A 23,892-nucleotide genomic window follows, 5' to 3' on the forward strand; every position below is an offset into this window, starting at 1 on the left:
TCTGGCTTTGAGTCATGACTCTGTCACTTCCTATAAACAGTACAGTTAAGAAGATTTTGTTGTTCTACCTGAGGAGTCTTCTCTCCTGGGCTTATTGTAATGCTCCCATGTAACCATGCTCATCTCCCTCTGCCTCTCTCTCCTTGGCAGAAGTTCAATACCACTGTACTTGGGCCTCAGAGGCCACTAAACTTGCCATGTTCTCTTGAGCACATCCTTATGTCAAGGCATTTCACTACAAGAACATTGCTACGTCTGAGGCCTGTATCAGGCAGCTTCCTAGCAGGAAACAGCTCAGTTAAAATGGTTTGTTTGTGGTGGGAAGACTATGCAATTGGGAACCAGGAAACTTGTGTTCTAGGCTTGGTTCTGCAACTCATTAGCTGTGACTTTGGATAAGTTAACCTTTCTCCTCTGGGCATGGTAGGGTCTGAAATTCTATGGAAAATGTTTTCTATGTGTGAATTTTTCTGAGAAGAGAGTTCCTAGCTTTTTTCAGCCTCTTCAAAAAGGCTGAGAAACTCTGGATTAGAATATCTTTAAGAGTCTTTCTGCTTCAATATTATGTATCTCCATGATGCCATGAAATATTAATTGAACGTATGTATGTGCTAGGCACTGTTGGGGGTGACTTATTTATTCAGACTGGGTTGCAATAAAATTTTATAGGATGAATGAACAACAGCTGGTTTATGCTCAGAGGGAGCTGGTAAACAATTTGAGATAAGACACAGATGATTATGCGGCAAGCAGAAAGTGACAAGTGCTAACAGGAAGACAAAGTGCCATTAAAATTCAGAAGGAGTGATTTACACCCTTTCTGAGTTGTGACACCTTAGAGTAATCTTTGGAGTCATTTAATTTTAGGACATCCTTCTTCTAAAAGTCTCACATAAATTAGCAGGAAATTAAATTGGTTTTGTTGGGGTACATGTGGGTTTTTTTTTAATGTTTTGGGATCCTCCGTCTTAAGATAATTTTTTGCATATGCCATGCTCCGACACACTCCTTAGCTTGGTATTAAAGGCAGTCTAGTGCCATCCACCTGTCCCCATCTTTCTCTCTAGCCTCTGCTCCCATCTCATGGACTCCGTGCTTCAGCTGCAGTGGGCCTCTTGCTTTTCATCCAGATGGCTGTACTGTTCCAAGGCCTGTCACATGCTGTTCTCTCTACTTGGAAGACCTTCTCTCCCTTTTCACTTGTTAATACATCCTCAACCTTTAACTTTCGGTGAGAAGCAGGGTAAGGATGGAGGAAATAGATCTGCCCTTCTGAGGAACCTTCCTAGATTCCCTGCACTGGGTCACTTGTCCTACCATGACTTCCTGTCTTGGGACCTAGTGGTCTGTTTTAACCATCTGTTTTGATGGCCATCTCCCCTTCTAGATGATGAGCTCTCCAGAGTAGAAGCCATGTCTCATTTTTTCTGTATTCTCAGTGTCCAGTGCAGGGCCTGGCATCAAATAGAGCACAGTAAATATTGATTGAGCTGAACTGAAATGTGGTTACTGAAGCTGCCCTGAGGTTTTATAAATCAGAACTGCAAATACAGCCCACTATCTGCAAACAGCTGGCTCCAGATGACCTTAGTTGCTTGAGGGGAGCAAAGCTCCCTTTGTTAGTGTTACCAGCTTTTTTCTGATGTTATTCATTGTCCTGGGGTTGCGAGCACAGTAGCTGGATAGGGGTGGAAGCTGCTGCAGGCTCCTCGCCTCCTGGATGGGACAACACAAGGAAAGCTCTTTCTGCCAGCTTGCAGAGTCTCTGTCCCGAGTTCCTGTCTCCTTCCCCCACTGGAGAACCAGGCTGGAAAAGCTAGAAGGCATCTTGTGGTTCCCTTTCTCTCCTGAAACCTAGAGCCTAGAAAAAACACTCATCAGCCAGATTCCCATTTTTTGCCTCTGTGGGTCTCAGGCTGGGCCCTCTATTTTTTTGAGCCCCAAATCCCTGAGATGAGAATTAATTTTCATGTACTAAGTTCCCAGCCCTTGTCCCATTTCTGTTGGTCCCATTTCTCTTCATTCCTCCTTTCAAAGGTCTCATACGCAGTCTTCAGACTCATCTTGGGCAGGAAAATGAGCACCAACTTCACCTCAGCTTTCCCTGGCAGTACTGGTCTTACCCCTTTCTTTCTTGAATGGCCTGGTGGGTTCCCACTCCTCCATCCTATGCCCTTGTCCTTGTTACTACTCTGAGGAGTGAGTGATGGGGGAGATGAAAATGAAGCTTCCTCTTGTGTGGCAACGTGGGGGTGACAGCAAACCATGGGATTCCGGGTCTCTCAGGACGTGAACCCAACCTCCTCCTCAGTGATTTCTCTTTTTGCACCCTGTGCTTCAGAGGTGGGCCGCGTGCACCCATGCTGTCTCAGGCCTCTGTGCCTTTGCACGTGCTCCTTCCTCTTTATGGGATGATACCTTTCTTCTCTCATCTCTAAGTCCCAGGTTGACTGGAGGCAGTGAGGGATCACATTTTGGAGCACACCTAGTACTGTGCCTCAATGTTTATGTCTCATTATCCTCTCAATGGCCCTACACTATTCTGTTAAAATTAAAAGGCCTCAGAGTGTTTGAGTGATTTTTACTGGACAGAAATGGAAATGGTATAGTCCTTCATATTTGTATAGTGCTGGGTCATTTCTCCTAAGACGACTTCCTTATGTGCCCTCAGTTGTTGTCCTGCTTCAGCCTTGGGGTAATAAGAGAGAAGAATCAGAGAATTGTGAAGAGGAAGATGGAGGAAGATGAAACAGAGGCCACATAAGTTGCTGTCAATTTGTAGTTGTTATATTTTCTGTCTTCTAGGCCCTGGGGCAAGAGAGTAAAGTGTATCTTTTGCACCATTGATCATTTACTTCCTTTTTATAGAATGGCTCTTCAGACTCCGGTACCTTTATTCTTGGAAACTTAATGCTGCTTTTACTGTTGACATCTGCCATTTCTGACACCTATTTATTTTGCTGTAGCACCCTTAGCTTCGCGAGGAGACCGTGGCCGCCTTCCTGGAAATATCAGCAGCCCAGAATCACTTTATGGTGACAGTCCTAGCTTCCTGAGACCAGAAAGATTGGCTTTGCCAGCCCAGGGACTGCAGGGCTAGACATGGATTATAGGCCTGGCTTAGGAAGTGTTGTTTTAAATCAACATCCGTGTTTTCCCTCAACTATACCTCTTGTAACCCGTTAAAAAGAAAAACCGTCATTGGGCATCTACTACGTGCCAAGCACTGTGCTGAGCACAGACGGCTCTCAGGTGATGGGACACATCACCTGAGAGCCACAGTCTCTTTCTACAAAAGGTGTACAGTGGGCTAGGGAAGATAGTACTCAGATTGGGAACTTCAGTGAGCAGAGACTATGGCTGTTTTATTTACTGTTCTACCCCTAATGCTAACCCTGGTCTGTCACATCACTAGTGGTCAGTAAATATTTGTTGAATGAATGAATATACATGGTAAGCAACAGAAGTGTATTGGGGGGCTGCTGTGGGAACACAGCAGAATAGTGTCTAACTTAGCCTGAGAAATCAGGAAATGGCCTTCTAGAAGAGCTTGAGCTAAGTCTTAAAAACTGGGCAAGAATTTACTCACATTAAGAAACTGGGTAAAGAGTCAAACATTTTGGAGGGAGGGGAAGCATTCTGGGCAAAGGTGGAAGGACACTGCTTCTGGAGATGCAGTTAGGAAACTTAACAGTTCGTTAATCCTGGTGTTTCCAGTGGACCCTAGGGGATGAGGGGACATGAAATCTGAGAAGCAGGATCAATCTGCTTGGATTGGATCAGTCTTTTTAAAGATACCATTTGGATCCATCTGATCCAATCTTTTTAAAGATACCATTTACTGAGTAGCTCCTACAGACCCTCGTGTGTCTCCGCTCACTGCCCTTTTAGCTGTACGTATCTGCGGTGGCGGTTCTTGGGTTCCCCTTAGGGACGTGATCGGTGTGGCACAAGTTGGTTTGTGTTGGACTTGCCATGGGAAGTGGGCTGCTCGCCATGATTGAACTGAGAGGATCTGTTCTTTCACACATGTCTGTTCTCTCTCTCTCTCTGAATTGTAAACTCTCTGAGGCCTGGGACTATGTTCTCTATTTCTTTGGTGTCTCTCCTTAGAATGGTTGAATCAGCACTTTGCACATAGGAGGTGCTTAATAAGTGCTTCATTCTGTAAAGCATACCAGTAGGATACCAGGAGCATGCTTACCTCTAATTTAAAGTAATTAAAATGTCCTATCTGGGTACATTAGTCAAATTTTAAAAGATTCCATTTATTAACTACTATATACTAGATGATATAACTACTATTGACACATGTCAGGCTTTAAAAAACATCTCATTTATAAATGGTATCTTTTGACCTGGGTGATAGGGCTCAGTGCATTAAGCACTGGCCTGCAAACCAATTGGTCACTAATTTGATTCCCAGTCAGGGCACAGGCCTAGGTTGCGGGCCTAGGTCCCCAATTGGTGGCATGAAAGAGGCAGCCAATAGATGTGTATCTCTCACACACTGATGTTTCTCTCCATCTCTTTCTCCATCCTGTCCTCTCTCTCTAAAAATAAATAAATTAAACCTTCAAAAAAAACCCAAATAGTATATTTTATTTAATCCTCAGATATCCTATGGTCATGAAAGAACTCATTTGAGGAATATAAAACTCTGAGAGAGTAAATGACTTGCCCAAATAGCTAGTAATTTCCAGAGCCATTATTTGAACTGAGGATGGTCAAATTTTATCTCATATCCATGCTATTTCCATTTCCTATAAATTCACTATTTTCAGCTTTACAAGAACCTTAGGTGTTAAAGACGAACAAACTGACACCCAGAAAGAATACTCAATGTCATGTAGTGACTCAGCAAACACGATTTGGGTCCAGGTTTGTTTTGGCTTCCATCTAAGTCTCATGCTCTTTACGCAGCACCAGGCTTTGCCTGTGCCACCCCCATCGGGTCCAGGTCTACTGTCTGGTGTATGTCCCTTGAATGTGCCACATGGAGTTATAAACATAATCACTTGATTTCTGTGTACCTTACAGCTCATTGTGGGCTGTTCAGAGTGCCATCACCAAATTACTCAAGACCCCAAGTGTAAATCTTAGAGTTTCCATCACCAGAATTTCTGGAAGCTAAATGTACTTTAATTATATCAGTGTTCTCATTTGAGGATTAGGACGATACAATTCCTTCCCAACTTTCCCACCCTGTTCAATGCCATCTATAGTGATACTATTAGCAGAAGCTAGAGGGGAGACCCTGGGCTGCTAGACAAAAAGTAGTTAGCATTTGCCATTTCCTCCCTTACTGTTATAACCTTAAACAAGTCATTTCCCCTTCCTGGGCCTCAACTTCTCCTTTGTGTAAAATGAGGGAGGGTAGGAAGGAGAGACCAAATTATTTATCTCTTAAGTCCCTTCCAGCTGCAGCAGCCTGTGATTCTAATTGGATTCCTTCCTATCTGCTCTTTCCCAGCAAAGTTTCCCAGTAACCTTGGGCAAGCAGTGTGCCTTCAGAGGATCTCAGTTTTCTATCTGTAAAACAGGGTAATAATGTGGCCATTTCTGTACAAGAATGGTTTAGAAATTTATTCCACCATCCATTTGGGGGATCATAGTGCATTCCTACAGGGATCTCAGAATGGCCACCCTGGGCCACCCCACAGTGAATCCAGGTCACTCACAGGAGTGCCAGAGTTTGACGGTGGACAGCAGTTCATCTGGCCTGGACCTTCCTCCCACCCTCCCTTTTCTTCCTGCCTGGCTCTCCTTCCTGTGCAGTCATGGTGGACCCCCAGACACAGCTCAAGTCAGGTACATCCCAGCACAGGTATCTTTAGTAACTCTCACAGCAGTCACAAATGCCTGAACTCAGACAGTCATAATAGAAAAGCAGGGAAAGATGTGAGAAAGATTGTGCAGATGAAATTATAGGAACTAGGGACTGAGCTTCTGTGCAGTCAAGCTCTGCTGGATATTCTGTGCCCTGGCTCAGAACTAAAATATAATATCACAATGGGCTCCTGACGGTGGGTGTGGATCACTCCAGGCATATCTAGGCCAACAAGGAAAAGCAAGCAAGTTGCCAAGAGGGATACTGGACTCAGCTTTCTTTTTTTATTCCCCAAAGCAACACCTTTGAAAAGCCCTGGCATTTTGTCTGGTTAAGAAAAGGCTTCTGAGAAGCTCCTCCCCTCACTGCTGGAAAATTTCAGCCTCTCCCCATTGCATTCTGACGTTAGCATTCACCACAGCTCTGACTGCAGTGCTGACCGTCAGGACGGAAAGCCTGGATTGGTGCTGTTGGCCTCGGGTGTGGGGGGCTCTGAGGAAGAGAGAGCCAAGCCCCTGACCCAAGACAGTTGGTCTCTGGAGGATGGTGTCTCACTCACTGCAAACTCTAGGATCCTGGGGTGGACACCACTGTTAAGAACTTCAGGAACGCAGAGGCTGCAGTAGAAAAATCCCTGCATGGGGGCGGTGGGGTATGGGGGTGGTCAGGAAGTCTGGGTTTTAGTTCTCAGCCTCTGCGCTGTCTGGCTGTGTGACTTTGGGAGACTTAATCTCTCGGCTTCATATACTTACTCACCCTGCACAGATGAAGAACTAGGACAAAATTATCTCTAAATGCTGTCCTGTTCTAAAATTCTAAAATAGTGATTCATTGTATGTTCTTTTCTGCCAGGCCCTGTGCTAGATATGAGGAATATAAAAATAAAAATAGTACTAAAATTTCATATTTATTGAGTGCTTAAATGTGTGCTACAGACTGTTTTAACTACCTTGCATACAGTGTGTTCTTCAAAACACCCTCATGAGATCAGGCCTGTCATCAGTCCTACCGGCCTTGTGAAGGACTGTTTCTTAGTCCTCCCCTGGCTTCCCCCCATTGGGTCCCGGCTCCTAGACTGCCCTGGGGAGCAGTGATGTGAGAGAGTCGCTCTATCAACTATTTAGACTTATTATAAATCTCCAATAATTAGGACTGTGTGGTTTTGGCTCAAGGACAGACAAGTAGCCCAATGGAACAGAATAAGAAGCACAGGGACAGACCTGTGTGTCTGTGGACACTTAGATGATCAAGATGACACTGCAGCGGTGCTGGATTAACTGGGCTGGTGATCGTGTGGGGAAAAAATGGCTCCTGACTCCTATTTCACACCGTACACGAAATTACTTAGAAATAGACTATAGTGCCCTGGCTGGTGTGGCTCAGTGGATTGAGTGCTAGCCTGCAAACTGAAAGGTCGCTGGTTCAGTTCCCAGTCAGGAAACATGCCTGGGTTGTGGGTCCATGTCCCCTGTTGGGAGCATGCAAAACACAACCAATAGATGTATCTCTCATCTGATGTTCTCTCCCTCTTTCTCCCTCCCTTCCCCTTTCTCTAAAAATAAATAAATAAAATCTTTTTAAGAAAATGAGCTATAGATCTGTCCCCTACACCAAAAGACTGCAGGTTCAATTCTGGGTCACAGCACATAACTAGGTTGCAGTTTCCATCCCTGGTCAGGGTGTGTACAGAAGGCATCCAAACGATCTCTGTCTGTCTCTGTCTCTGTCTGTCTCTATCACTCTCTGTCTCTCCCCCTCCCCCTTCCTCTTATCTCTAAAATCAATAAACATATCCTCAGGTGAGGAATTTTAAAAAGTCACTATAACCATAAAAGGGTGAGTAAATTGAACTGCATTAAAAGAATTGCTCATCAAAATACACCATTAAAAAGTGAAAAGGGAAGTTACTGAGAGAGCAAAGATATTTACAGGCTTTTTGGATATACAAGCAAATAAATATGTATGTAATACACACACACACCTACCCTTTTTTAATGTGTATGACGATAATGTGAATACATTATTCTACAGTTTGCTTTTCTCATCTAGTCTACTTCAAAGGCCTTTCCATATCAATACATAAAGAAGTTCCTTATTCCTTCTTATAGCTCCATAGTGTACTATTGTATGGATGTTCCATGATTTATTTAACAAGCCCCCATCTTGATGGGCATTTAAGTTTGATTATTTACAGTTGAGAAATTTTGCTGATCCTGATATACGTTCCCAGGCTTCATTTTAACTTTTTAACAGCAGCTTGCACAAGCTCATATGCAGCGAAGCAACACTTTACATGAAAGGGAAAAGTAGAAAAAGTTTCCCATCTCTCAATTCTTAAAAGGAAGACTGTGTAAATAATCATATTTTAAATAGAATTTTAAAGCTAGGGGGACTAGAAGAGAACTAATGCTGAGTTTCCTTGCAACTGATTTCTCTAAGATTCTGGTGAAAGCAAAGGATTCTCTCAAAAATGTGCACATGTGTAAAATTTTGCACATAAATTTTGGGGTTGATGGACTCCTTGAAATTCCTCTATGGGTTCTAGATTAAGATTCTGTTACCTAGCATAAGCCCATCAGTTTAAAAATTGGGAAACTAAGGGCCAGATATGGGAGGTGAGTCTCAAAACAAGTTAATTGTAGAAGACACCTGTGTTCATCTTACAATAATGCCAGGAATATTCCATTTCCTTCCTTGGCCGATTTCACAGCCCAGACTGGCAAGGGAAGCTACCCATTTGTTTCCAAAACTTTATTTTGTAGGCATGGTAACCTGAGAGAAAAGTGGTAAACAAATTTATATGAAAGATTAATTTTTAAAAATAATCATATGGTATGATTAGAATATCTTATATAAGTTTGATTTATCTTTCTTTCTTTGTTTTCTGTTCAGCCCAAGAAGAAGAGGGGAAAAGTGGAAGTGACACCCATTAATGTGGGGACAGATTATGAGTACGGGGTTCTGAACATTCACCTGACTGCGTATGACATGGCCCTGGCAGAGAGTTATGCCCAGTATGTTCACAACCTCTGCAACCATCTCTCCATTAAAGTGGAGGAAAGGTATGAAGGATGCCTTCGCATGAATTATTCTTTGTGTGGGTAGCATGCTGTGCTTCGTTTTTGTTAATTGAGGTTTTGAGATATAACTTACATGTAGTAAAATTCACCCTTTTTAGGTATATAGTTTGCTACAATCAAGATATAGAACCGTTTTTATTTAACCCTAGAAGTTCCCTGATGCCCCAGTGTAGTGTAGTACGTCTCCTCCCCTTTTTCCCTCAAGTCCCTTGCAACCATGAACTGATTTTCTGCCCATGGTGTTTTAAGTTCTCCAGAAACATCACGTAAGTAGAACCATACAATATGTAGCTCTTCATCTGGCCTCTTTCATTTAGCGTACTGTGTTTAAGACTCTTCCATGTTTTTTTAAGTATTGTATTAGTGTGCCATGTTCCATTAAACAGCTTTAATTGGCTTATCCATTCACTCATCAGTTGATATACATTTGCATTGTTTCCAATTTATTTGTAATAATGAACAAAGCTGCCATAATCATTCTTGTATAGGTTTTGTGGGTCATTTGTCTTCTTTTCTCCTGGATAACTACCTAAGACTGCACTTTTGTGATTGTATAGAGAATGTATGTTTAACTTTATAAGAAACCACCAAACTGTTTCCCAAATTGGCTTTACCATTTGTATTCCCACCAGCAACATATGAGTGTTCCAGTATGTCCTTATCCTAGTTGGCACTTGGTATTGTCAGTTTTTTTTTTAAGGTATTCTAATGCATACATAGTGGTATCTCATAGTGGTTTTAATTTTCACTTTCCTAGTAAATAAATGATGTTGAGCATCTTTTTGTGTCTTTATTTACCTTCTGTGTATCTTTGATGGCATGTTTAAATCTCCTGTTTCATAAATTGGGTTGTTTTTTATTGCTGAATTATGCAAGTTCTTGCAACCTATTTTTGAATACCAGTTATTTTTCAGTATGAGTTTTGCAAATATTTTCTCCCTGTCTATGACTTATCTTGCCATCTTCTTTTTTTTTTAAAGATTTTATTTATTTAATTTTAGAGAGAGGGGAGAAAGAGAGGGAGAGAAACATCAATGTGTGTTTGCCTCTCACATGCCCCTACTAGGGACCTGGTGCACAACCCAGGCATGTGCCCTGACTGGGAATCTAACCAGCAACTTTTTGCTTCACAGTCTGGCTCTCAGTCCACTGAGCCATGCCAGTCAGGGCTGGTTAGGTACATTTTCAAAAAATAACTTCGAGCTCTGACCAGTGTGGCTTAGTTAGTTGGGCATCATCCTGCAAAGCAGAAGGTCGCCAGTTTGATTCCTGGTCAGGGCACATTTCAGGTTTGGTCCCCGATCTGGGCGCTTATGAGAGGAACCTGATTGATGTTTCCCCTATGTCTAAAATAAATAAATAAAATCTTTTTAAAAAGGTACCTAACCAATTGCTCTTGTGCCATATGTTAAAAAGATTTTGTTCTTCCATTGAATTATCTTAGCACCTTCTGAAAGTCAATTAACCATGTATATATAGATCCATTTCTGTACTCTATTCCATTACACTGATCTATATATCTGTGCTTACACCAGTACTACACTGTCTTGATTACTGTAGCTTGACTATTGAAACTACAGCTTTGTTCTTTTTTAAAATTATTTTGGGTATTTTGGGTACTAGTGGAAACCTTATTTGAACAAATAATAAGAGAGAACTTCCCCAATCTGGCAAAGGAAGTAGACTTCCAGGAAATCCAGGAAGCTCAGAGAGTCCCAAAGAAGTTGGACCCAAGGAGGAACACACCAAGACACATCATAATTACATTAGCCAAGATTAAAATGAAGGAGAGAATTCTAGAATCAGCAAGACATAAGGGGACAGTCACCTACAAAGGAGTTCCCATCAGACTGTCAGCTGATTTCTCAAAAGACATCTTACAGGCAAGAAGGGGCTGGAAAGAGGTATTCCGAGTCATGAAATCCAAAGACCTACATCCAAGATCGCTCTATCCAGCAAAGCTTTCATTTAGAATGGAAGGGCAGATAAAGTGCTTCTCAGATAAGATCAAATTCAAGGAGTTCCTCATCACCAAGCCCTTATTATATGAAATGTTAAAGGGGCTTACCTAAGAAAAAGAAGATAAAAAAGATGAACAGTGAAAGGACAGCAACCTCACAGTTATTAACAACCACACCTAAAACAAAAGCAAACTAAGAGGACAGCTAGATCAGGAGCAGAACCATAGAAATGAAGATCACATGGAGGGTTAGCAACAGGGGATTGGGAGAAGGAGAAGAGGGGAGAAGGTACAGAAAATAAGTAGCATAGATGGTAGGTAGAAAATAGATAGGGGGAGGGCAAGAATAGTAGGGGAGATATAGAATCTAAAGAATTTGAGACACGTGGTCATAAACTAAAGGGGGGAATGGTGGGGGAGGCGATGTGCAGGGTGGAGGGGAATTAAGGGGGGGAATAGAACAACTGTAATGGCATAATCAATAAAATATATTTAAAAAAATAAAACCCAACTGTAAAAAGCTCTGGCTGCATTTGTTGAGCACCTCCTGTCAACCAGCCACTGTGCTGATTTTTTGTATATTGTTACTTAATTCAAACAAGCATGTTGCACATAATGAATCAAAGCTCAACTCTGGAGCCAGGCCACCTAGGTTTTACATGTGCTCTGCTGCATTCTTATTGTGTGACATTGGGCAGTTTACTTAGTTTCCGCATCTGTAAAATAGGGTTAATTAAAGTACTTACCTAAAAAGACTATAGTAAAAATTAGGGAGTTAATATATTTAAAGTGCTTACAACACTTCCAGCATCTCTTGGCTGCCATTATTATTATTATTATTATTACTATTATTTGCCTATAGTCACATACCTAATAAATGGCAAGGTCTGGATTTCCACCCACTTTTTGTTTTCAAATTCTCAATTCCTCCTAACTGGTTCATCACACAGATTTCAGTGCGATCTTTCCAGAATGGAAGTAAGATCATGTCACTCTCATGTTTAAATTCCTTTAGGATCAAATTGAAAGTCCTCATATGGCTTACTAGGTGTCCCATCGCCTGGGCTTGCTTCTCTTCACCTAACTCATACTTTCTTCTCCCTCTTCCTCCCATTATACTGGCTTTGTTTTTGTCACTTCCCACCCACACACGTTGCATTTGCTCTCTAGAGCTTATAATACTCTTTCCCCATCACCTAACTAACTCCTGTTTTCTCCTTAGGTTTCATCTTGAATGTCACTTCAGAGAACCTCATTAAATTAGGTCCTATGTTACATATTTAGTACAAGTGAAGGTTGCATAACTTCCCTTTCATAGCGGCATTCCTTACCCTTGTAGTTAATTGACTTTTACTGGTCTTCCTTATTAGACTCTAAGATCGTTAAGGCAAGGACTGTTTCTGCCTCCCTCAGCAGTCTAACCCTAAGACCTTGCCCAGTACCTGACATATAGTAGGCAATGAATAAATATCCATTGACTTGGACCGAGATCCACTAGACATGGACATGATTCCTAGAACAGCAGAATGAATGATGTGCTGTTTTTTGGTGGCTCTTTGTTCCAAATAGCACAGAGCATAAAGAGATGTTTATTTTCAGCAACTCATTTCTCTGCATTGATTGAGGTTTTCAGACTACCAAATTGTTTGGCATTCTCACTGCCCAGCTTTTCAGAGATGAAATCATTTTTTATCCTGATTTTCATTTCATTATAATCCATTTTTCCTCTGAGGGGGGTGGGGTAGGGCTTTGACCTTGAGAAGGAATTGAGTGGGGGAGCAGTGCACAGGCCTTTGTTCTATAAATGGTCTGCTTTGCTGTAGCTGCTACTCACCTAGGAGAGGAGAGGAAGGGGCCTCTCATGCAGGTCCCTTAATTTGCCTGCCTCCCTTGCTGAGCAGTTGCCTGGAGAGATGGAAATCTTACTCAGCTGGGAGCAGCTTCCAAGCCTGAAGCTGATGTAGCCCCTGTGCTCTGTGGAGAGAAACATCATCACTCAGCATCACTGTCTGTAAGGCTACTCTTTCCATTTGTTTGTTCTTTAAGTCCCCTTACATTATTTAAAATGAAGGTATAATTTATATGTTGCAGAGTCCATAGATTCTTAAGTTCCCTAGCACTCCAGCCAGCTCCCCATCTGTCATGTCTCAGGCAGTACTCCCAAAAGGTAGCATTATTTTGTCATGTTAGATTGACTCTTGAAATTCATTTATTTCATTTCTTCCCATCTGTCTTTACTGTGATCATCCAAGTAATGTTTATTGAAGAAAATTTGGAAGGTATGGAAAAGGATAGACATTAATGGAAAATTACCTGTACTCTTACAACTCAAAGGTCTATTCTACTTTGAAATGACCAGAGTTCCCAGTATTCCCCTATCAAACTATGTCTGGTTTTTCTGTTGGTTGTCTGAGAGTCTCTCATGCCTCCTTGCCTTTGTAGTAACTGCTACACTTTTGGGGGCAAACACATCTATCTATCCATTCTTTAGATCTTGATAAAGCACTACTTCACCTATGAAGCCTTCCCGGAACCCCTCTTCTCTCCCTATTGTCCCTATAATATTTGGTACATACCTATTATTGTCTTTGAATTGAAGATGTTCATGTACTTACCTGTTTCTCTAAAACACTCTTAGTGAACTCCTTGAAAGCAAGGGCTACATATATCGCCCACCAGAGTGCTTAGGACAGAAGAGGCTCTCAGTAAATGTTTATTGAATATTATGAATGAACAAATCAATGAAATATTTATAAAGTACATAAGAATAAAATGTATACTCAGTGGCAGGAATGAACAACTCCCTTTAATTAGTCAGACTTATGTGCAGAATGTCAAAAAGGAAAAAATACCATTTTATAGTGCTTTTTACTTTCTTGAAAGCTTTTACATAGTTGTTTTACTTGATCTCCCATTACAAGGCTATGAATGTTTTTGTAATATAGAGAAACTACTATCAAATTTGAATTGGAAGAGATCAGAGATTGTGCTGAAAAGCAGGGAATGTTATTTAGGGAGGCTACCTGGAAGAGTTTGCAATACCTAGCATTTACTTACTGTTCACAGGAGCAAGGGAACTGGCATTTGGGCCAGGCAAATTATTATGTAATCTCAAGTAATCATTGCAACAACCCTATAACTAGATATTATTATCTTCATTTTATAGCTGAAAAGTCTGAGACTCAGAAAGCTGATTTGTCCAAGGTCAAATGGGCAATAAGTAGCAGAGCCGACATTTAAATCCAAGACTGACTGTCATGCCTCTAAGCCATGTTCCATCGCACCAAAATTCCTTTGGTAGCAGTTCGTCTGTAGAGGGCATGTCCCCCTGCTCCTGATTAGTGAAGCTTTTCATGGCATGAAAATTCAGGAATTCTGCTGTTATTATGACTCTATTTGTCTTCAGTTTGATGGACCTTTTTATAAGATGAACACTACTGCCATATTTCTGTGTAGCCATCCATCAGACCTAGCCCCCACAGTACTCTATTTATGGGCCTAGATTGGAATCCTCTTCTGAGGGAGCAGCGACCTGCTGTAGTAAATATTGCTAATGAGTGGCAAAGCCAAGACTAGACCCCAGGTCCAGTGTTCTTCCCACTGTGGCACATAGATCCGCTGGAGCTGAGTATAGTGGGCACTGATTCTATAGCAGTGGTTCTCAATCAGGGGACATTTAACAATGTCTAGAGATAATTTTGAGTGCCACCACTTGCAGGTACTGCTGGCATGTGGGGGGTAGAGGTTAGGGATGTGTAGGCCAGCCTCCCACAACCAAGAACTGTCTGATCTAAAATGTCAGTAGTGCTGAGGTTGAGAAATCTTTCTCTGAAACAATTAGGTTTCAGGCCTTATTTCTGTAGAAGAGGTGAAATACCCAAAGTTAGCCTCCAAATCATACCTGTGTGCTTGATTCTTTTAGAACTGGCTATTCTGTAGTAGCAGCAAATACTTATTAATCACCAAGCTTTATTCAGATTGTTATATTCGGTGAGGTTAGGGATGTAGAAAAGTGTTAGACATCACCTGTGCCCTCAGGGGGGTTGGAGACTTCGGGAGGAGGTTTGAGAGGATCTGAGTACTTAGCCCTGGATTCCAGGACCTGTGCACGCAGCAGTGGCTGTATCAGGGACTACCCTGACTGAAGTGGTGCTGCTGGCTTAAGGGAGCCCTCCCCATAGCTGACTCTTCCTTTCCTCAGTTATGCGATGCCCACCAAGACCATGGAGGTGTTGCGGCTGCAGGACCAAGGCAGCAAAATGTTCCTGGATGCGGTTCTTACCACCCATGAGCGAGTGGTTCAGGTAGGCACTCTGGGAGAAACCTGAAATGTGCTTGCCTTTCCTGGTTCTCTCTGTCATTTTTCCTTCTTCTGCCACGCCTGTCTCCTCCTCTTGCCTGTCCCTTGAATGATGATGTTCTCCAGGTCTCAGTCCTTGGTCTCTCTACCTCTCCTTATGTAATACCTGTCCTCTACACAATCTCATTCATTCACCTGGCTCAGTAACTGTCATTATATATTGGTAATGTCTGGATCTCCAGTCCTGATCTAATATCCAGTTGTCTCCTGGCTTCTCCACTGGTGTGTTCCACAGGTGCCCTACACTCAGGGCTTACAAAACTAATTTTAGAGGAACTGATGTCCCTTTTTTTCTAGACTCCTCCACACCTTTGAGACTAATGCTTGATCCTTCTTTGCTCTCTGATATTTATTTATTTACCAAATTCTAAAGTTTCTACCCCTAAAAATCTTTTAGATCCATCAACTTTGCTTTACCCTCATACCACTGTGATCATGTCATTTTCCTGCTTAAAAGCCTTCAGCAGCTTCCCTTTAAAAGCTCTCACAGTGGTTCTCTGTCTTTGCACTGCAGATGGGTGGTTGCAACCACACCACCATGAGAGTGCTCAGAGCTATTAAAAAATTCACAGTTAACATCACCTCCCTTTTTTTAATAACAGCTTTATTGAGAGTTTTATTCCCATGCAATACAATTTACCCACCTGAACTGTACAGTTAAATGGGTTTTAGTACAGTCAGTTATGCAACCATCACAGCAATGTTAGAACATTTGTATCACCCCTGAAATAAACTCTATCCATTTGCAATCATTCCTCTTTCCCCGTCCTCCTGACTCCTAGCAACCACTAATCTACTTTCTGCCTCTATGGTTTTACCCCTTCTGGAGCTTTCATTTAAGTAGAATTATACAATCAATATATGGCCTTTTACGTCTAGCTTTTTTCACTTAGCATCATGTTTTCAAGGTTTATCATGTTGTAGCATGTATCAGTACTTCATTCCTCTTTATTGTGAACTAACATTCCAATAGATATCACCCCTTTTTGATTCATATCAAAAGAACCATATCAGCAAGGTAATGAATGTTAAGGTAGTAACACTTGAAATCTATGTTAATTTTTAAAATAACTAAAGCACTTAAAATCTTTGATTCTTAAATATTATCAGGAAAAAATTGAGATACATCTAATGACAGGTCTAACTTACTACTGAGGCTCATAGAATCAAGTCTGGACTCTAGATTTGCACCCAACTGCCTTCATGATTCTCCTGCATTTTCCCCACACCCCATTCATCCAAGCTACTCATGGAACTAGTTTTAATTCCCCAGTATTGTGCTGTGCCACCACATTTTACTGAATATTGCTTCTTCTGTTTTGAAAACTCCCACTACTGTTGAATTCTCCCAGTTTACTCTTGTTTTTCTTCAAGACTCCACTCAGATGTTACCTCTTTTGGAAGCTTTCTTTGACCTCCCCCGATTAATTTAGGTAGGTATTTCTCTGGTGGTTTTCTGCAGGCCCTTCATACCCTTCTACCACACACTGATTCACCCCTGGATTCTCAGCACAAGGTCTGACACCAATCAGGTCATGGTCTATGTGGGTTAGCTTGAGTTGAATCAGAAAGTCATCTTGGACTTGATAAGTGCTTTGGTCCACTTATGACATCCATTGCCTACAGGAGCAGATATAGGCCATGACCTTCTTGACGAGCAGACACACTGGCAGACAGGAAGAGAAATCCTGTAGAGACTGGGCTCCAAAACCAGCTCTGGAAAATCCTTCACCTAAGGGTCGTCTAACTCTGCTGGAGCTGATATTTGCACCCAGGTCATGTCTCCCAATCGCCTAGCTTTCAGCACCTCTTTTAGAGCATTTTCTTTCCTTTTGCAGATAAGTGGTTTGAGTGCTACATTTGCAGAGATTTTCTTGGAAATAATCCAAAGCAATCTTCCTGAAGGAGTTAAATTGTCAGTGAAGGAGGTAGGTGCTAGTTTGAGAAGGGGCCCTCTGGTGGTTCACCTGTGTTCAAAATATCTAGACTGCCTGGCTTTAGAAACAACAAAGAAATGTGGATAATTTAGCCCAGACAATAATCAGGAGAGGTGTGCAGGCTGGAATTATTGTGGTCATTATTCTGGCTTTTCAGAGATGATACGTTATAGACTACTAGCGAAAATCCACCCGGCATCCTGATGGTAGGGGTGAGCCCATCTCACCTCACAATTCTCTCCCTCAGACAGCTGTACAGCAAGAGCATGCTTTAAGATCACATACAGTATAACTAATCAGAGCACAAATAGGGAAATGTACGTTAGAGAAAAGTTTCTTGGATCTTTGGGGCTTGACTGTACTCTGACTGAATACATTTAATAAAGAATATCAGTAAGGAGGAAGTTTGGCATAGAATACCAGTGAGGAAAACTTGGAATACATTAGGAACTTTAGCCTAAATATTGAGTATTTGGGTCTTGTTGCCAACATGATCCTTATTACGACACAGATCCATCAGGTTATCTTAAACTTATGCGATTTGCTGCATGCAGCTCTCCTGTTCTGAGCCCATGCTTGTTAAGCCTCTGCTTATTATTTTAGATCTGTATATAGGGAGAAAATGTACTGGTCGTGATGACTTGACTAGTCTCTATGTCTGTTATTTCCTATTGTGAATGGAGGATTTTGGTATTCTTTTTTTAAAAATCATTTTGTTGTTGTTCAATTACAGTTGTTTGCCTTTTCCCCCCACAACTCCCGCCCACCAGCCAACCCACTTTCCTGTTTTTTATTTTTAGTGTTTCTATTGTGATACAGATTTTTTTGGGGGGGTCAAAGATTTTATTCATTTATTTGTTTGTTTATTTTGAGAGAGGGGAAAGGAGGGAGAAAGATCAATCAGTTGTCCCTAGTGTGCACCCAGACCAGGGACTGAACATACAACCCATGCATGGGCCCTGACTGGAAATCAAACCAGTGACCCTTCGCTTTGCAGGACACCCCCAACCAACTGAGCCACATCAGTCAGAGCTGATACTTACAGAATTGTGACATACTAGTTATAAGTCTGTCTTCTCTCACCAGACCATATGTTCATGTAAGGCAGAGAGGAAGTCCGATTCAGCTTTGAATCTTTGGTACCTAATACAAGTCTAGTATAGTAGACACTCAATAAAAGTTAGCTGAATTTGATTTATTCTCTACAGAGTGACTGGTGGATCCTTTTATGATGCTGTGCATATTTGAATAACTGAAAACTCTGCAGTAATTCCCACTTATTTTTCTTCTCTCTAGCACTCTGAAGAAGACTTCAAGGGAAGGTTCAAAGCTCGACCAGAATTAGAAGAATTGTTAGCCAAGTTGAACTAGCTCATCACAGACTCTTTTGTGCCAGCACTGGTGATATTGAGTACCAAGGAGAAGAGCTTGCTGGGTGGTCAAAGTTAAGCAGGGGACCCAGACCCTTAGATACAAATATGAATCTTCACAGTCAGGCATATGTCCTCTCCTCTGTGGAGAAGTACTTGCCACTTTCCTTGGAGCCAACCCTAGGTATCCTCCATCTAATAAAAATCTGCTGATGATGGGTGTGTTTTTTTTTTTAAATAATTATTGAGGTAAAATTCACATACCATAAAACTAACCATTTTAAAGTGAATAATTCAGTGGTATTTAATACATTCACAGTGTTGTGCAACCATGACCTCTCTCTGGTTCTAAAACCTCATAGCCTGTTTTCGTAATAAAGGTTTATTGGAACAGAGCCATGCTCATTCATTCACATATCATTTATGGCTGCTTTCACACTCCAATGGCAGAGTTGAGTAGCTGTAACAGAGACTATAAAGCTAAAACATTTAGTATGTGGCCCTTTATAAAAACAGTCAAACCCTGATCTAAGTCATTAGTGCTCAGATGCATCAGGATCACCTGAAGAGCTTTTTAAAACACAAATTGCTAGACTCTACCTCCAGATTTTCTGATTTAGTAATTCTGAGTGAGGGCCCAGAATTTGCACTTTTTACAAGTTTCTAGGTGGTACTGATGCGAAGTGACTCTTAGTGTTTTTCCTGTTCTGAGTATTAATGCATTCATACTTTTGTACAGAAAAACTATCATTTTATTGGGCTAGACCCTGTGTCAGGTACTGCGTTAGCTCTAAAACTCTACCATATTTTTAGGGTGTGTATGAGTGTGCAGGTGGATCAGTATCTATGTGTAAGTACACTTGAGTGTCTTGAGTGTGTGAGTATATCTCACATTCACTGAGCCCTCATAAATGCTGTGTACTATATACAGATTATCCTTGAGGTTGGTGGTATTATCCCAATTCAAGAGATGGAAGAACTGAGGTTCAGAAAGATGAAATGACTTCCTAGGGTGACACAGCTGATAGTGGCAGAACTTTCTCCCTTGTACCCCATTGCTTCTCTGAGATACTCCTACAAGTTTGGGGGAGCTCAGAGCATTTTACTATTTTTAAAAATATTTATTGAATGTATTGGGGTGACATTGGTTAATTATGTATTTCAAGTGGATAATTCTATTAATACATCATGTGTGTATTGTATTGTGCATTCACCAAAGTCAAGTCTCCTTCTGTCACCATTTACCCGCCCTTTATCCTCTTCTACCTGCTCCTACCTCCCTTTCCCTCTGGTAATCACTATACTGTTGTCTATGTCTATAAGGGTTTTTTTTTTTTGCACTTAATTCCTTCAACAATTTCACCCAGCCTCTTACCCCCCCCATCCTCTCTGACAGCTGTCAGTTTGTTCTCTGTATCTATGAATCTTTTTCTATTTTGTTAGTTTATCTTGTTCATCAGATTCCACATATAAGTAAAATCATGTGATATTTGTCTTTCTCTGACTGGTTTATTTCATTTAGCATAATATTCTCCAGGTCCATCCATGCTGTAGCAAAAGGTAAGATTTCCTTTTTACAGCCGAGTAGTATTCCACTGTGTAAATGCATCACAGTTTTCTATCCACTCATCTACTAATAGGCAGTTGATCTGCTTCCAAATCTTGGCTATTGTAAATAACACTGCAGTGAACACAAAGGTGCATATATCATTTCAAATTAGTGTTTTGGGTTTCTCTGGATATATTCCCAGAAGTAGAACTGCTGAGTCATAAGGCAGTTTCATTTTTTATTTTTTGAGGAAACTCCATACTGTTTTCCATAGTGGTTGCACCAATCTGCATTCCCACCAACAGTGCACAAGAATTCCCTTTTCTCCACATCCTCACTAGCACTTGTTTATTGGTTTATTGATGATAGCCATTCTGACTGGTGTGAGATGATATCTCACTGTGGTTTTTATTTGCATTTCTTTGATGATTAATGACTTTGCACATCTTTTCATATGTCTATTGGCCATCTGTATGTCCTCTTTGGAGAAATGTCTATTCAGGTTCTTTGCCCACTTTTTTCAGGTTTTAAAGCTTTTTATTTGCATATTTAAAAAATGTGCATCCCAATAATTAAAATCATTTTAACAAAAAAATGGCACTCCCGATTAAACTGCATTTTACAGTCTACAAGGCACCTTGGAACAGCTTGGCTTTTACTCTAGATTTCACTGTTGTCCACCAGTTTCTTCCTTCACTAACATGCAAGTTCTTTTCCTTCCCTGCCAGCCAAGTAGGCAAATGGGAGGTTGAATTGTTTCTTTGGGGGTTGAATTGTGTAAGTTCTTTATGTATTTTGGATATTAACCCCTTATTAGATGCATTATTGGTGAATACATTCTCCCATTCAATGGATTCTCTTTTCATTTTGTTGATGGTCTCCTTTGTTGTGCAAAACTTTTTATTTTGATGTAGCACCATTTGTTTCTTTTGCTTTAGGAAATATAGCAAAAAAAAAAAAAGTATTGCTATGAGAAATGTCCAAGATTTTATTGTCTGTGTTTTCTTCCAGGATTTTTTGGTTTCAAGTCTTACTTTTAAGTCTTTAATCCATTTTGAGTTTATTCTTGTGTGTAAGAAGGTGGTCTAGTTTCATTTTTTGCACACGTCTGTCCAATTTTCCCCAACATCATTTATTGAACAGACTATCTTTACCCCATTGTATATTCTTGCCTCCTTTGTCAAATATTAATTGACCAGAAAGGTGTGGGTTTATTTCTGGGCTCTATTCTGTTCCAGTTCTTTACAGTTCCTGTAACTGTAAAGTAGTTACAGGCTTCACTTGACTTTCTACAGTGAGGCCCAGGGGGAAATGGACTTCCCTAGGACCCAATGGCAGTGAAATCAAATGGGATGCAAGTCTCCCGGCTCTAGGTTGAAGTCTCCCTCCCTGGGACAACCTATTTTAAAGAGGCTGACAAACCTGGGCCATTCCTAAATTTCTACAAGTATTAGTTTTGAGGACTCAGGTGAATCACTTTAATCTCATTAAACTAGTTTTCTAATCTGTTAATGGGGATAATTCTCTTTTAGAAATTTGAGATGGAGATAATGTATATAATGGGCTAGCAAGTGCTCAGGAAATGTTATATTACCTTTCCTTCTAAACTTCAGCATACTTTTTTGAAAGATTTTTTTCCCCATTGAGGTATAATTTACATACAGTGAAAGAGATTTTAAGTGTATATTTGATCAGTCCCGAAATACAGCCACCCATGAAATCTGTATACTTCTATCAAAATAATACTTCCATCACCCCTTGAGAATTCAAGGAAGTTCCCTTACATTAATTTTTCTCCCAGAAGCAACCACCAATCTCACTTGTGTTTCCATATTAGTTTTGCCTGTATAGTACTATATAGTACTTTAGTACTGTATAGTAAGTGTCACACAGTATGTAACCTTTTGTGTCTGACTGCGTTCATTTACCCTAGTTTTATCTGTTGCATGTATCAGCAGTTCACTCCATCAGCATACTTTGTTTTGAATACCTCAGTCAAGGTTAAACTATACCTATTACCACTATAAAGACAAGAAAAATAGGCCACAGAGAGGGAAGGTCAATGGATTAGGAATGAGGATAACCGGGTGCTAGTTTTGGCTCTATCAACACATAACCTTTGTGATAATCTGTTTTGGTCTTCATTGTACAGATGAGCTAACTGGTCTGGGAAGGAAAGAGACTTGTCCAAGGTCACCCAGTTAACCAATGACAGCCAGGGATAGCTCCAGGTCACTCAATTCCTAGTTTGCTACATATTACTGAGATTTTTCTGAAATGGATTTTTATGTAGAGCAGTAATTTTTAAGAAGGACCTGGGGTCAAATGGTGAGTTTTACTAGTTACAGCTAGTAGATTCCTCAGCTTCATGTTAGTCCCTTTCCTCTGGCTGAGGATTCCGATTTCCACACCACACAGCTGGAAATGGCCAGCTGTGGATTCTGAAAGAGTATGTTTTAGTTGCAGAGAGACAAATTAAATCTGGATATTTTCGCCACTGTAGCAATGCTGAGGTCCCGGTTCCCACTGTTTCTAGGATGCACGGTGTATTTAAGGAGGGAAAGCTCTCTGAGCAGGCAACTGGGCACGTCTAAAACTAGACCTGCTGGAAAGGTGCTGCGGATGGAGGTGCCCATGTACCTTGTGCTTGTTTCATATGTACTTTGATCTCTTTGTGCTGTTTTTATCTTCAAATGTCTGATCTCCCTGGAAAGTCTGAAATGATTCATGTAGTTCTTATGAATCCCCAGAATAACTTTCATTCTCTAACATTTCAGGTTTAGGGAAATCAGCTCAACATTTAAACAAAATACACAGGCTCTGAGGAATGATAGCTTTTCAGAAGAAAACTTTTCAGAAGAAAAGAATCCTTCCCACTTCCTCTACTTGCTTGAAGTCCCTGCTGGAGCAGGGAGCCCTAGCATTCAGTACAACAGGAAAGTGTAAGGTTTCAACCTGGACTTGCTCCAGCTCTTTAGATTTCTAAAGTCAGCAGCCCAGGACTTAGTCTGGCAACTTTGTCTCCCTCTGAGGGAGGGAGAGTGTGAGCAGTATCTTATTACTCATCTAGTAAAACACATTACAGTGCAGCTTTGCACTGAACACAGGCCAAGTCCCTAGCTAAGGACCTTGCAAAGAAGAGTCAAATCATGAGTCTGCCCTGGGCCTAGCCAAGGGGGAACAGCCAGCCAAGAAGTCTCTACTCATCCCTCACACTGCGCCTCTCTGCAGAGGTAGGCATAGATTGTATAGGAACAGGCATGGACCAACTTAAACACCAGCTACATAGCTGTAGACAAAAAAAAAAAAAAAAAAATCTAAAAAACTAGGCAATGTAACACTAATTTCCTTTTTGTAAACCGCTTTTTAAAAAGTACTATTTAAATAGTAATTATGATTACTTCCTGTATTAAGCATCATACTAGGCACCAGATGCTTGTGAGAGAGCAGATGATAGCACATGCTTTAGAAGACACACTTGGAGTCTAATCCTCAATCTGACCTTTATTTCCTCCTCTGTAAAGGTGAGTTAATGGAGTGTTATGAGAGATTAAATGATGTAACATAACACAGGATATTATCGCTTCTCGGCCATTTGGCTAAGATCAAGTGTAGTATCTGTTCTTATCAGTTTAATAACACAGGATAGTGACTTAGCACAAAAGAATAATGACAATAATAGCCAGCATTTAGTGACTACTTACTAAGTGCCTGACACTGTTTCTAAGCTCTTTTATAGTAAGTACTCACTAACGTCATCCATAGGTTCTGCGGCTTTAAGAAAAACTATGCATAATGAAACCAAT

The 23,892-nt window shown here is 41.0% G+C and overlaps 1 protein-coding gene and 1 pseudogene across 1 annotated transcript in view; both read left to right on the plus strand.

The window, feature by feature from the left end:
• MRPL48 (mitochondrial ribosomal protein L48) overlaps window positions 1–18,768 on the plus strand; it is a 42,602-nt gene extending 23,834 nt beyond the window's left edge. Inside the window, exons 5-8 of the mRNA XM_037148700.2 lie at window positions 8,723–8,892; window positions 15,072–15,174; window positions 17,069–17,158; window positions 18,464–18,768. Of these exons, the coding sequence (XP_037004595.2) occupies window positions 8,723–8,892; window positions 15,072–15,174; window positions 17,069–17,158; window positions 18,464–18,538 (438 nt within the window). The 3' untranslated portion in view covers window positions 18,539–18,768. The remainder of the gene's footprint in view (window positions 1–8,722; window positions 8,893–15,071; window positions 15,175–17,068; window positions 17,159–18,463) is intronic.
• Window positions 18,769–23,665: 4,897 nt separating this feature from the next.
• LOC119051759 (uncharacterized) lies at window positions 23,666–23,837 on the plus strand (annotated as a pseudogene).
• Window positions 23,838–23,892: the final 55 nt, after the last annotated feature.

This window comes from Artibeus jamaicensis, unplaced genomic scaffold (genome assembly GCF_021234435.1).
Source record: "Artibeus jamaicensis isolate MK-2021 breed Jamaican fruit bat unplaced genomic scaffold, CSHL_Jam_final contig_64, whole genome shotgun sequence".
Classification (NCBI taxonomy): domain Eukaryota; kingdom Metazoa; phylum Chordata; class Mammalia; order Chiroptera; family Phyllostomidae; genus Artibeus; species Artibeus jamaicensis.